This window comes from Petaurus breviceps, unplaced genomic scaffold (genome assembly GCF_028583685.1).
Source record: "Petaurus breviceps papuanus isolate PSGF00001 unplaced genomic scaffold, PetGlider_PUasm1.0 688, whole genome shotgun sequence".
NCBI lineage: Eukaryota > Metazoa > Chordata > Mammalia > Diprotodontia > Petauridae > Petaurus > Petaurus breviceps.
Window position 1 is genome coordinate 27375196 of NW_027186457.1, and position 14193 is coordinate 27389388.

At 40.7% G+C, this 14193-nt stretch overlaps 1 protein-coding gene across 1 annotated transcript in view; it reads right to left on the bottom strand.

Moving 5' to 3' along the window:
* Positions 1 to 14193, bottom strand: part of USP13 (ubiquitin specific peptidase 13) — a 131489-nt gene that overhangs the window by 80776 nt on the left and 36520 nt on the right. The window contains exon 3 of the mRNA XM_069104415.1: positions 7233 to 7293. Coding sequence (XP_068960516.1) covers positions 7233 to 7293 — 61 coding nt within the window. The remainder of the gene's footprint in view (positions 1 to 7232; positions 7294 to 14193) is intronic.

Here is a 14193-nt window from a genome sequence, read left to right on the forward strand (position 1 = left end):
TGCATCACTGGATACAGTGTCCCCATCAGAAGAAGTAAGGAGTGGAGGAGAAGGAAGCCCAAGGGCATCTTTTGTTAGAAGAATCAAGAATCTCTATCTCCTTCTGTGAGAGATAGCATGACTAGATGAGAGAAAAGACGGAGTTGGAGTCAGAAAGACCCAAATTCGAATTCTGCCCCAGAGACCCAGTGTGTCACCCTAGGCTTCTGTTTCCTGTACAGGTGATAAGAATAACACCACCTCCCCAGGCAGTTTTGAGTATCAAAAGAGATAACATATGCAAAAAGCTAATGAGAATGTCCACTATTATCCTTCCAAATCTTATTAGGTTGAACCTAGGCTTGTTCCTTCCCCACAACAGAAAAGTGTCTGCTATTAGATGAGGAGAAACAGCCTCTGAAATGACAGGAGAGGAGAGAGGAGGAAGAACAGACCACTGGAACACCTGGCAGGATGTGCCTGGGTAGTTACCAAGGGAAAGTGGCAACCACAGGAGTGTAACTGGATCCCCGAGCAGCTCCAAGGAGAATGACTTCTTTCTCTAGGTGGCTGTATGTGGTTTTCTCAGGTCTATCGGGAAGAGCTAAACCACCCTCCCAAAGGGAAGATCCACAAATCCTGGGTGCCCCTGCTGTAGGGCAGATTGCAGTTTTCTTAGGAGAAAGAGAAGATGGATTCCCTCCACACCAGGGGAAACCCTGCCCAGCCATGTGACATTATGAGATTTTATCTAACCGGCTTCTAGGACAGAATTCAATCAGAGAGGTTATGAGAAAAGAGCAAACAGCCGTAGAGTTGGAGCTCCAGGATTCAAATCTCATCTCTTACACTTGTGACCTGTGTGACCTTGGGTAAGTCACATCCTCCCTGAGTTTCCTCCCCTATAAATGGTCTCTGGGGTCCCTGGTCACTTCCAGTTCCAGATCTATGATCCAGCAGAAAAGCACTTCAGCTTGTTATCCAAAGTAAACAGCCTGGGGATATGTCACTGAGAAAGTCTCAGAAGATAGCTTTGTTCTCCAGATGGCAGGAGGACTGATAATCCTCCACTGAAGTTCGTGTCTGGGACTCATTATGGCACAGAGGTGATGCCAGGTTCTCCAAGCCTAGGCTACCAGCACATACTCTCTGGAAGGGCCCATCAAACTAGAATGGCTTCCCAGTGACAGCCTAGAGGTCCAGCATTTGGCGACCAGTCTAAATGATTTTGGAGAGGTTCATTCCTGGCTTGGCCAGAAATTTGGGGTTGCACCAGCTCCCCATGATCTTCTACTAAGTTTAAGGAGGATACTACCTAGGTTAGAGGCAAAAACTGCCACTGGATGAAGTCAGGGATACTTGAAATATTGAGGGGGCACTAGGGTCTTCTCTTCTTTTTTGTCCTTCAAACTTCCCCCCAAGGAAATGCTGTTTGACTCTCCTACGGGCCACGCCCTGAGAAGCCACAACTAAAGCCCAGGGCTTTTCAAAGGATGGAGGACTTCACAGAGAGGCCAGACAGGCCAGTGATGATTAAATCAACAGACCTTTATCAGCAAAGGCTTAAAGCCTAATGTGATACCTAGTGGTAGCTGCAAAATGGGTGAGGGGAGATTGGCAGGGATAGGGGAGCCTGGGAGAGAAGAAGGAGGGGAATGGTAAGAACAGTTTACATAACGTCAACCAAACTGAGCATCAGATACCTCCTCAATTGTTAGTCTGGGTTTATCTTTTTAAAATAATGTAAGAACAGAGGGAGATCATGTCTTCAAGGTTAGTCAAACTATCTTATCCATGTTAAAAGGACATAGTAGGTGTGACAAACTTTAGAATCATATATGATTAGAACAATGCAGAATGAAGTGAGCAAAACCAGAAGAACAATGTAGACAAAACCAACAATGTTGGAAAGACAACTTTGAAAGACTGAAGAGATCAACACAATACAACACAACACTGATCAACACAACAACCAACCAGGATTCCAGGGGACCAGTGACAATCCCATATACTGACTGAGAGGATGGACTCAGAGTGCAGAATGAGATGTACATGTTTGAGCATGGCCAATTCTAGATTTTTTTTTTTGCCTTACTCTGATTATTTTAGGGAGGTGTGGAAATTTTAAAATTTTATTGAAATAAATAATTATAGCATTAGATCTGGAAAGGACCTTGGAATTCATCAAATCCAACTCCATCATCTTCCAGCTAAGAAAGCTGAATGAAACCCAGAGAATCTGTGAAACAGAGACAGGATTAGAACCCAGGCCTCTGCCCATCTTGGCTTTCCCACCACTGCCTTTTCTTGGCAGGATGATATTCCAAAGAGGTCCACCTGGCACCTGGAGGAGATCTGAAGCACTCAGCAAAGAATAAAGTCATGGGATTCCATAGCTTAGGGCATAAAAATTCTTGAAAAGGCATGGGCAGGAATCACACAGGATGGAATCTGCATCAGTGACAAGAAAGTTCCCTATGAGGACATCGGTCTAGCACAATGTGGTGGATGACGTGTCAGAACTTGGATTTGAATGAGCATCTTGTTTTTAGAAGTCTAATCAGCAGAGCTCTGTGGAGTAAGTGAAAATAGTCCTTTAGATTTTATGGTTATTCAGTTGTAACTAAAGTCATTATTAATTGCTTGATCTTAGCAGGACATTGGGCTGTGACTTGGGCAATCTGGAGAGTACTGGATCTGGCATTCAAGAGCCCAAGTTCAAATCTTAATTCTGTTCAGGCAGAGCCTGAATGACCCTGGGCAAATCCTCACCCTCACTCAATTCAATTCACTGCCACATCTTTCAACCTTTACAACATCTCTCATATTAGCCTCCTTCTCTACATTCACACAACCATAATCCGATTCAGGCTCTCATCACCTTTTGCTTCAACTGTTGCTGCCTCGAGTCTCTGCACTTAGCATAAAGGTGGCACTTAATGTTTATTGACTGACTGAGTCTGAAATGATATAATTTTTCCTTGTTCTTTGTTGTGGCCTTGGATAAGAACTAAAACAGAGGAAAGCAAAACATAGGTAATCATGTGCATCGAAATGAGGGCATATTCTAAAATGGCATCACTCATGTCAAAAAAGGGAAAAGACATTGATCCTCATTCTCTGCAGCCACAGATGGATGATTGCAGAAAAGTCCCAAGAGAAAACTAGGTTCTGTAGTCTCAGGACTTTGTCAAAATAATACAGGTTTGGGGAACAGATTCTTTTCTAATATTCCAAGAACGTTACAGAGTGTTGTAAGCTATTAAATGTTTTCATAAGATTTAATGTGAAATGTGCCTGAAAGTCCCTTCCCATTAACCTGCCAAGTTATTTTTTTTAAAGAGTCATCCCCCTGTCCCTAGTTAAAATGAAAACATATAGCCAAGAATCAGTCACTAATACCCTAATATTAATTAGCTCAATCCACTTGTTTTCTCTTAAAGTCTTAGCTAGGTATCAGGGCACATGGACATAAATTAGATATGCTTAGATAAGGGAGCAAGGAAAAAATCTAAATTGGAAGGCACAGCTCAGGGAGGCCTGTCAGGTACAACAGAAGGGCTTGGGAAGCGAGGAACCTACATAAAGGTGCTGAGTGTCAGGCATTAAAGTCGAAAATGAGGTCAAAGGCATCAAGAGTAGGGAGGAAGAGCAATGATTAGCTCAAAAAAATCAAAGAGAAAAAAAAGACATATACATAGATAAATATATATAAATACATACTTATAAACACATACACATAAATGTATATGCATATATATATAGTATACTATTGTATATAGTTGTATATATACCTATCTATAAATACACATATCATCATATTCCAAGCAAAATTTACCTCAAAATCTACTGCCCTCCCAGACAGTTTCATATTTAATTCTGTATCTATTTGTGCTGCATTTATTCTCTCTCTCTCTCTCTCTCTCTCTCTCTCTCTCTCTCTCTCTCTCTCTCTCTCTCTAGTTTCTATCTCTGTATGTATATATGTAGATATTTTTAATATATATATGTATATTGTCTCTCCAGAGGAAAATAACCTCCTAAGGAGTGGCTATCGTTTCATTCATTATGTTTATACCCACAATACCTAGAATGGTACCTGCATACAATAGGCACCTAATAAACATGCTCAATTGATTAAATGCTTTGTGCCAGCAAAGAGCTAGAAACAAAGTGGGTGTTTGTTGACCCAGGAGGGGCTGAACAAACAATGGCATATGAATGTAACCGGATATTTTTGTGCAGTAAAAATGATGATTCTGAGGTATTCAGAGAAGCATGGGAAGACTTGTATGAACTGATGCAGAGTGAAATAAGCAGGAAAAAATGCACAATGATTATAAGAATAGGAAACTGAAATCTGAGTAACTTAAAAAAAAAAACAGATCATGTCCTGAAAAAATGATCATGAAATATGCCTCCATTCTCACAGGAGACAGGTGAAGGGCTGAATACTATATGGACTATCAGATGTTTGGGCTTGATTTTTTTGGTCATAGGGAAATGTTCAGTGGGTGAGGATGAGGATTTGTTTGTTTCCTCTCTTCTGAGAGGAAACATGATATAGAGACAGAGGGAATAGACGGATATATTTTTAAAAGAAAAAAATTAATACAGGTAGCAAGTACTGCCCAAAAAAGAAGAAAACAGCCCAGTGCCAAAAGGGTTCTTAAAAAATATGGGCAGAAGAGGATATGAGGAAGGGACAAAGGCTCAGTGGCAGGTTCATTTTCATTCAATCCTTTAGGCAGACCACAGCTTCCTCTGACTTCTGGTCTGTGATAATGACAAGCACAATTATTTTAAATATGAAGTCCTGAGCTTCCACCCCCGCTCATCCTCAACCCACTAGCAAAGCAGAGTGAACATGACTCCTAGAGACTGACTTTATAAGACGTTTATCTGAACACTTAGTTCTGAAATATGGCAGCAGGAACGCCAGGACAATAACCCCTGCCATGACATTCCACACAAAGAACATCAGGCTCTTCTACGCTCGATGGTCCTTGATTGACCCGATTTAACCAAAGGAAGTGATAAATGTCAGTCCAAAAGTTGGGCAGATTCAGCCTGGTAGTGTCCCAGATCTCCCAAAACAAATCTTAAATAAGTCTGATTTGAGGTTATATCACAAAGCCAACCCTCCATTAGTGGCAGTAATGAGGAGCCCCAGCTACAGGTATTCCCAAGCTCATTTGGCATCGGGGTCCCCTCAGGGTTATTTATCAGGAAATCATAAACTAGGGTGAAAGAAACCTCAGAAGGCAATTTAGCTCAACCCCCTTATTTTACAAATGAGAAAACAGAGCCATCATTTTTTCAACTCTACCACATTAAAAGACCCATGATCTTATAATCAACCTGGGTGTTCCCAGGGCAGAGCTAGCATACTTTTGGGTAAAAATAACCCAACAAAGCACACCTGTGGCCCCTGCTAGAGGTTGGGTGGTGCTCAGCTGGTTGGTAGGGGAAGGGGAAGAAGGATAAACTACCGTCTCTAGAGTCCTACTTTAACTCTTCTTGTTAATCAGGTCCTGCTCAGCCCTGTTTTTTCTATGCATAAATTTTGTGTCCTGGCACAAGATCCAAGCTGGTCTTCCCTCGTTGTGACTTTGGGTACAAATCACAACTTCCACGTTCCCCTTTTCTCTATTTTATTCTCATCCACGTCTTTACTGTAAATGCTCCTACAAGCCCTCCTCTGCTTCTTGCCTACTTAGGGGTGCCAATGGAACACCTGCAGTCACTACCTCTTGTCTCTCATTCTCACTACTTAACCAGTCCCAATACTGTCCCCTGAACCTCTGGTTAGGGGATAGGAATCTATGGTGGGACATGAAATGGAAGTGGGGGACATTAGGAGGAAGAAAGATAACACAGTGAAATGCTGACTTCAGACAACACACAGAAAGCAAACAAACCATGGGAGAATTGTCCATTTATCATTGAAATATCTAATAAGAATTGAAAAATCAGAAGAAAGAGAATGAATTAGTAGGGGGAAGTAAAGCTCAACATTGAGTTTTATGATCTTTAATCATAAATTAAATTATGAAAAAATATATAATATGTATTTATATAACATAATGTAAATGATTTTTAAAAATCAATTTTTTTTTAAAATCACTTTAATGATCTCTCTGGTGGAAAAAAAATGCCCAGTGTTCCTTGCATGCCCATGATCATTTCATGGTACCATGCATTTCAAACAATAGTACAAAAATGTGTTTTGTACATTAACCAGTTTCCAAAACAACTGGCCCTAAGAAGAGAGCAAACAGAGCTAAAATTATTCATTTTTTGCACCTGAGGCAGCCACAACAAACCACACCCAAGGTAAGAAGCATAAAATGCTCCCTCAGTCAGAAGTGGGGGGGGGGGACAGAAACTTGCCCTGCGGGGAGGGATCAGAGCCCCTGAGATGCTCGAATGCATTGGTTTGGGGAAAAAACAGGTCAGGGCAAGGAAAGAGCTCACCCTAGCATATCATCTACTAGCTTCTGATCTTAATTAATTATCCTTCCCAACCAGTTGCTAAAGCACTGTTGTGTATTCACTGCTGAAACCCTTGTCACCACTTTCTGGGGCAGAACCCTACTTGCCCCACTCTAGTTAAGCTCTGACAGAAAAGCATCTCATCATTTTATGCCCTGGGAAAACTATTTCAGGAGAAGTTGAAGGAAAAGCTTAAGCTGTGTCTTGTAAAGAAGAGGTATTAAATAAAAATCTGTTAAATCAAATTGAATTTGGCCAAGATTACACACATCAGAAACCAGACCTGGTGAGTAGCAACTCCCAGAGCCCTCTTTAAAAGGAGTTAAAAACAAACTGTAACCAGGCCAGCTCAAATCCCTCTCAGAACAGTAATTATTAAATACTTAGCAATGTTAAATGCTATCAAATGAGATTCCACGTGCATAGCGCTTTGCAAACCTTAATGCTCTATATAAATGCAAGTTATTATTATTGTTGTTATTAAGTACAAGAAAGCACTTTGCAAAACTTAAAGCACCTTATCAATGCAAGTTGTTAATTATTATTTTTATTATTATTATAGCTTCCCTGATAGAATGGCATGAAGCTCTCTTCTCCACTGATTGGAACCAAAAAGGGACTGGAGTCAAATCAGCGGAAAGAATGAAGCTTGCCTCTTTCCTTCATACATGGCAAAGCAATGGCCTAACACAAGTTCAAATAAAAGGCACACACAAGACAGCTTAGAAGGACTATGGGAAAACAGCCATTTACAATACCTAAGAATAGCTTGGGATTCCTCCTTTTGGGTAAGACGCCACCAGATGCCCCTGTTACTTTCTGGGGGGGAAAAAGAAAAGTGAGAAGATACACAGTTGAAATCCAGCCTATGGTGCAAACAATGTTTAAGTAACACAGATGGGCTCAAGGAGACATAACACTTTACAGAAAACCAGGAAGAAACGTCTACACTGCACAACACGTTCCAGAGGTGAGGGAGGGCTCCAGGGGTTATGGAGGATCCTGAGCAGGTGAGGGGGATGAGCAGAGGCCACCCAGTTCAGCCCTCGACCAAACTGTTAGGGACCTAACAGAGGGCTGTTAATGCATTCCAGATGTCTAGGCTTTAAATTCTAAGATGACTTCTGTCTCTAATAAATAGGAATGAATCCTATGGTGAAGTTGAGTCCCTTAAGCACTAATGTTTTAGGGGCCTTTCCATATAATTCACAATTTTTAGTGGTTTCATAAGGAAAAAATGAGTGTTTGAAAGCAGTGTTGCCTTACTGAACTAGAAAGAGGGGCCACCAAACCATACACAAGGATCCCTTCATGCTATGTGTTGACTTAGAAAACCACATATTAACATTATCTATGTTCCATTGTATTTTTGTTTATTTTGTTAAATATTTCCCAATTACTTTTTTTTTGCCTTTTGGAGGGCAATTGGGGTTAAGTGACTTGCCAAAGGTCACACGGCTAGTTTTTGTGTTGTGTCTGAGGCCAGATTTGAACTCAGGTCCTCCTGACTCCAGGGCCCTACACCACCTAGCCGCCCCTCCCAATTACTTTTTAATCTGGCCTTGGCCGCACCTGGGAGTGTTGCAGCCTCAATGACAACTAAGCCTGGCTTCACACCTCTGTTTTAAAGTATTAAACCATTTATTGTTTTTATTTTTATAATTTTTCCATAACAGTATAATAAAAAAACCAATGCACATGAAACTGAAAATCTACTATGTACAATTTGCTGTTCTATTAACTTATATAATCAATTTATATATAATGTATATATAATTTATATGATTATTCCGTTTTTCTCCTTTCTTCTTCCCTTCCCTCTATTATATTTTAATTCACATTTTGGCACCATATCATACATCCAGAGCTAGAAGAGACCTCAGCGTCTAGTCCAGCCACTTCATTTTACCAATAAGGAAACTGAGGTCTAGTGAGTTGCCCAAGGTCACAGAAGCAGTAAATATTAAAATATAAAAGTAAGTCTCAGGATCATAGATCAAAAAATGTAAGGGAACTGAGAGGCCATCGAGTCCAACACCTTCATTTCACAGAAAAGGAATGCAAGACACAGAAAAGTAACTTGCCCAGGGTCATACAGCCAGTAAGTGTCCGAAGGAGGATTTGAGCATAGGGCTTCCTGGCTCCAAGTCCAACCCTTAAATCACTAATAGCCCAGACTGTAATTTTTAAAGACTTGAGTTACTGATGAGTCTTTGATTTCAACAGCAGGGAGTACCCCACACTGATGAAATCACAAATCCATACCACCCTCCATCCCCATACTGGGAGAGACAGAGAGAGAGAAAGGGATAGGGAAACAGAGAGACAGAGGTGGGGAGGGAGGGAGAGAGAGAGAGACAGAGAGAGAGAGGAACAGAGAGAGACAGAGACAGGGACAGGAGAGAGAGAGACAGAGATTATTTTTACAGTTATAAAAGAATAATTGGATTCAGAAAATACAAAAATTGAGAGCATACGTTTTGGAGTGGGATAGCTTCTAATTCAATCCCCTCATTTTACAGATGAGGAAACTGATGGCCAGCAAAAGGAAGTGACTTGCCCAAAATTACAGACAGTCAATAACAGAAACAGAATTTGAACCCATATCTTCTGATGCCAAATACTATTCCCTTTCTGTTCTACTACCTGTCTTTCGTCAATTATAATCTGAATGAAAACATAAATCTAAAATCAAGGAAAATGAATTTTTATAAAAGCTGACTATCAAATAAATTTTAAAATGTTGACAATACAATTTTCAAAAAAAAATGTGAATAATAGTTTCACATATTATCTATGCAACAGAAAGAGGAGAACAGAAAAAAAAAAAAAAGAGAAACCATATCAATCAATCAACAAGCATGCATTAAATGTTGATTGCATGCCAAGCACTGGACACAACTGATTAATTTGTTGATATGATATATAAAATAACAGCTACATTCAACTGTAAAATACATAACAGAAAAGTGAAGACATTAAAACCAATACGTCCCCAAATAAAGGGTGATGCATATGGGATCATAGATTTTGAGCTGGAAATTGACCTTGGAGAACATTTAGTCCAAACCTCTTCTATACGGAAGGGGAATAGAGAGCTTAAGTAATTTGTTCAAGATCACACTGGTAGTAAGGTCCAGGATTTGAACACAGGTCCTTTGACTTCAAATCCAATTGGTGGTATATTACCATCATGCCACACTATACCCCACAAATAAATTCTATTAAATACTGGTTCAAATATATCAAAGTACTATTTATATTTTTCACATAAATTTCAAACACAGAAAAGGTTTTGTAATTTTTTAAAAATACTACAAATATAGCTTTCATGGCTTAAAATTGAACTAAGACTTTTCGGAGATTCTGGTTTTTTTAGACTGAAATATTTAGACACAAATATTTCTTTTGGATTACTTGCTGGCTCTTTAACCTTATGACATATGTTGTATGTAACTATACACAAAATTTAACTTGGGAAAGCCTAGAACAGAAAGAAAGAGGGGATATCAAAAACAGAAGATGTGATACTATGGCCTGATGCACAGAAACAAATGGTTTCTTTGGGGGAGGGGGAACACATGGGGTTAAGTCACTTGCCCAGGGTCACATAGCCAGTAAGTATCTAAGGCCAGATTTGAACCCAGGTCTTCTAATTCCAGGCCCAGTGTTCTACCCACTGTACTACCTAGCTGCCACACACAAATGATTTCTAATATGGCCTCAGTTTCCTCATTATGAAATAAGGATGATTGTATCTGTGGTACTTGCCTCACAGGTTGCTGGGAAGCATATTCATTCTAAAAACAATTAAGTACTTACTGGGCAAGGCTCTGTGTTACATGCTAGGGACCAAGACAAAATGAAAGAGAATTCCTGCCCTCAAGGAGCTTGTACTCTATGGCAGCTCAAATGAGATAAACTGTGTTACGGGCATTGCAAACCTGAAAGCACTATGTAAAATATTAATTATTCTTTTTATTTCATAGGATCACAATTCTCAAGCTGGAAAGGACCTCTGAGGCCATCTGACCCAACCTCCTGATTTTACAGATGGGGAAACTGAGGGGTTTGCCCAAAGTTATACACGGCAGAGTTTGACTTTCACAAATAGAAGACAACTTGGCTTTGGCTTATTACCTGCTTCATTCTTTCTAAACTTGGGCACTCATCTAGTGTATGTGGTGGGCAATGTGGTACTGAGTAATCCTGGAGTAGTGAAGGACAGAGAAGGGAAAAGGGAAAGGAGCCTAGGACAGTAAAAACGTGAAAGCCTGAGAGTTCCCCACCCCAGCCTGAGCCAGACGGTTGTCTTGGATGGGATGGAAGGGCAGCCCCTCTTTTCATGCCCCCTTTCAGGAGCCTCCAACCTCTGAAACTCAGCATTGTGACTTCTCAGCTTTTTACATTTACAGTTATTTCTCAATTAGCTCATAAATCAAGGACAGGGATGAGAGAGAAAAATGAAATGCACAGCTAATGCATTTTGGTTTCACCATCTTCTCCCATGGGAAAAATTTTAGTACGAGCCCATTTGCTGTTGGATAGAAGGGATGGTGACAATGAAAGGGCAACTGCCTAAAAACAGGAATAGATAAAAGAAAAAGCTGACACACTGTACCTAGATAATACAAAAACAGATTACTAAGACACAGATAGACGAGGAATTGGGACGCTCCTCAGACACACTCTGTTCTCCGGGATCTGATAACTAGTATTATTATTGTATTAATAATAATAGCCAACATCAATATATCACTTTGAGCTTTACAAAGCACTTTAAAAATATCTTTTTATCCTCACAACAACCCTAGGAGATGGGTGTTATTATTATCTCCATTTTACAGATGAGGAAACTGAGGCAAAAAGTGGTTTGCCCAGGATCTTACAGCTAATAAGTGTCTAAGACTAGGTTTGAACTCAAATCTTCCTGACTCCAGGAAGTGACATTGTGGCCCATACCCTCTCTGATCACAGACATCAGATTCTCTGATCACAGACATCAGATTACTGATTGCTATACACTCACGCATCCTCCAGGGGGCACTAGATTATTTTATACTATATCATTAAAGGGGCAGGCTGGGGAATGATGAGTAGGCCATCTAAATTAGGAACACTTGTGAAAATCTAGATTAAGGTGGCCCTCAATGGATTGACCCTGAGGCAACTTCAAAGACCTGGCTCTGGGTCCACACCAGATGATTTTCACTGGCCTGACCCAAGATCATAGAATGCTAGAACTTGGAACTGGAAGGCACAGTAGAGTTTATATAATCACCTCATTGCATAGAACAGGAAACTGAAGCTCAGAGAATTCTTCTGACTTGGCTAAATTCAAACAGGTAGAATTCATAGAATCGCAACAGCCCCTTGAGAGCTGGAAGGGACCACAGAGGCCACTGAGTCCAACCCTTTCATTTTACAGATGAGAAAACTGAAGCTGTCGCTGGTTAAATGGCTTACCCAAGGTCATGCAGCTGGTAAATGTTTGAGGCAGGATTTAAACTCAGGTCTTCCTGACTCCAAAGCCAGCCTTTCATCACTATACCAACCCAAATGCTCAAGTACAAAGTCCAGTATTGCTTCCAACACACCATACTCTAAGCCTGGTGCTTTTCCTGGCAAAATTTTCAATTGCCAGGACAGTAATATAGCTCCTTGAAGAACATCTCAATATCACATACTCAAAATTAATGTCTCCCTGCAGCAAAAGGTATTCAATTTTCTCTAAAATTCCTCACTTCACACGCAAAAAAAGCAATAGTCTCAAAGGCAACTGCAACTTTCAATATTAATTTTTTTAAGGAATTTAAGATGAGAACATAGAGAAATCATTGGAACTGGAAAGGATTTTATGATCATCAAGCCCAAGTCTTTAATTTACAAAAAAAGAAACTGAGGCCCAGAGAGGACATCATTTGCTGTTTTAAGATCCTTCTTCTCCCTTCCCCCCCCCCCATCTCTTTGTTTAATTTTTAAAAGGGTTTTGTTTCAGGGGCAAGGAGAGGAATTGGCAGTAACCTAGGCCAATCCTTTCCTTTTACAATTGAGGCAACAGAGGGTCAAAGTGAACTGATTTGCCCAAGGGGGCAAATCTTCTACTAGAGCAGAATGAGGATTTGAACCCAGATCTTCTGCCTCCAAATAAACCTCTTTTCCACCATGCCATGCTCTCTTCCTTCCAGGCCCATCTCAGACGCCACTTCTCCCCATTCAGTTTTCTCAGACCTGTCCCCTTTTCCCAGGCAAAAGAGACCTCTCCCTCCTCCCATGCTCTCCCCTGGCCTCCTCCTTATCACAACCTTCCTTGTACCTTAGCTATTTGCGTTCCCATCTTCTCCCCATTTTGGAAGAAGCTGCACAAAAACCAGGTCTACATCACAGTTATCTTTTTATCTTTCCCAAAATACACAGTAGACACTTAAAATACTAATTCAGTTTTGGCGGTTGGATTGAATTAATCACTATAAGAGCTTTCTAGTGATTTCAGGGAGACAAGTGTGTCTGTTTAGATTAAGAGTTCGGCTCTATTGCCAATGACACAAATTCAGAACACAAGAGAGGTTGAACAAGTCTAGCCAAGGATCTGTCAGATTTAAGAAAGTTCCCATGGTTTCTACCAGCAGCTGGAATGCAAAGAAGCTGCAGAGTGGGGGGTGGCTCCCATTGTCACAAGTTCAAGGCCAACATCACTGCCAGAGGACACAGTCAGCTTTCACCAACTGGTGGAAAGTTTTCCATTAAAGACAGACTCATGACAAGATTCCTGGCCACACTCCAAGACCCAACCAAACTTGCTCTACGTTATCTCACATACTGTTAAGTCAAAGACTCCATGAGGCAGCACCTGTGTGCTGAAAGAGTCACAAAAGGGCTTGGAGCCAGTGGGTTCAGATCCCACTCTGACAAGTATTAGCCATGTGACCATGAACAACGTTTCTTCTCTCTCGACCTCTGGCAACTCACTAGGAGGTAGCTACTGAGTCACAAACACCAGAAGGCACCACTTCTCGTTCCTGGAACACCACTCCCTCCTCTGACACTCAATAGAAGTTCAACAAATGGTAACTGAAGGTACAAGAACTAGACTAAATTGGACTAGATTTCAGTCCTCAGGAGGAAATCAAGGCTTTTTATAAACAATAATAAAAATACAACTAGAGAATCAATTATAGTCTTCTCTTTTTAATTATTTATTTATCTTCATGCTATTTTGGAAGATACTGGGGGAGGTAGGAAAAATCAACATAAGGTCTAGACTAGGAATGAAGGCTGGCTTTGGAGTCATGGGTGTGGGTTCAAATCCTGACTCTATCAATTCCTACCTATAAAACCTTGAACAAGCCATTCCCTCATCTGTAAAATGAGGTAGCTGGATTAGTGTGTAATTGTGGACAGCCAGAGGACTTTGAGCTTGAATCTCAACTGTCACTTGCAAGGTATGGGAATTTGGGCAAATTTGTTTGCCACTCCCCTTCTCTAGAATCTCCAGAGGTTCCTTCTTGCCTGTAGGATAAAATGAAAACTCCAGCTTGACTTTCTAACAATATCCCACATAAGCCCTACTTCATGTATCTACGTTCCAGTCATATGGGCCTCCAGGTTTCTGAGGACCACAGTGTTCAAGATTGCCATCAGGGTTAATCCCCGGAGTCCCATGAACTCCACATCTATAGAAGGAGTCTGACTCATGACTCTACCCTATGGACTATCGTC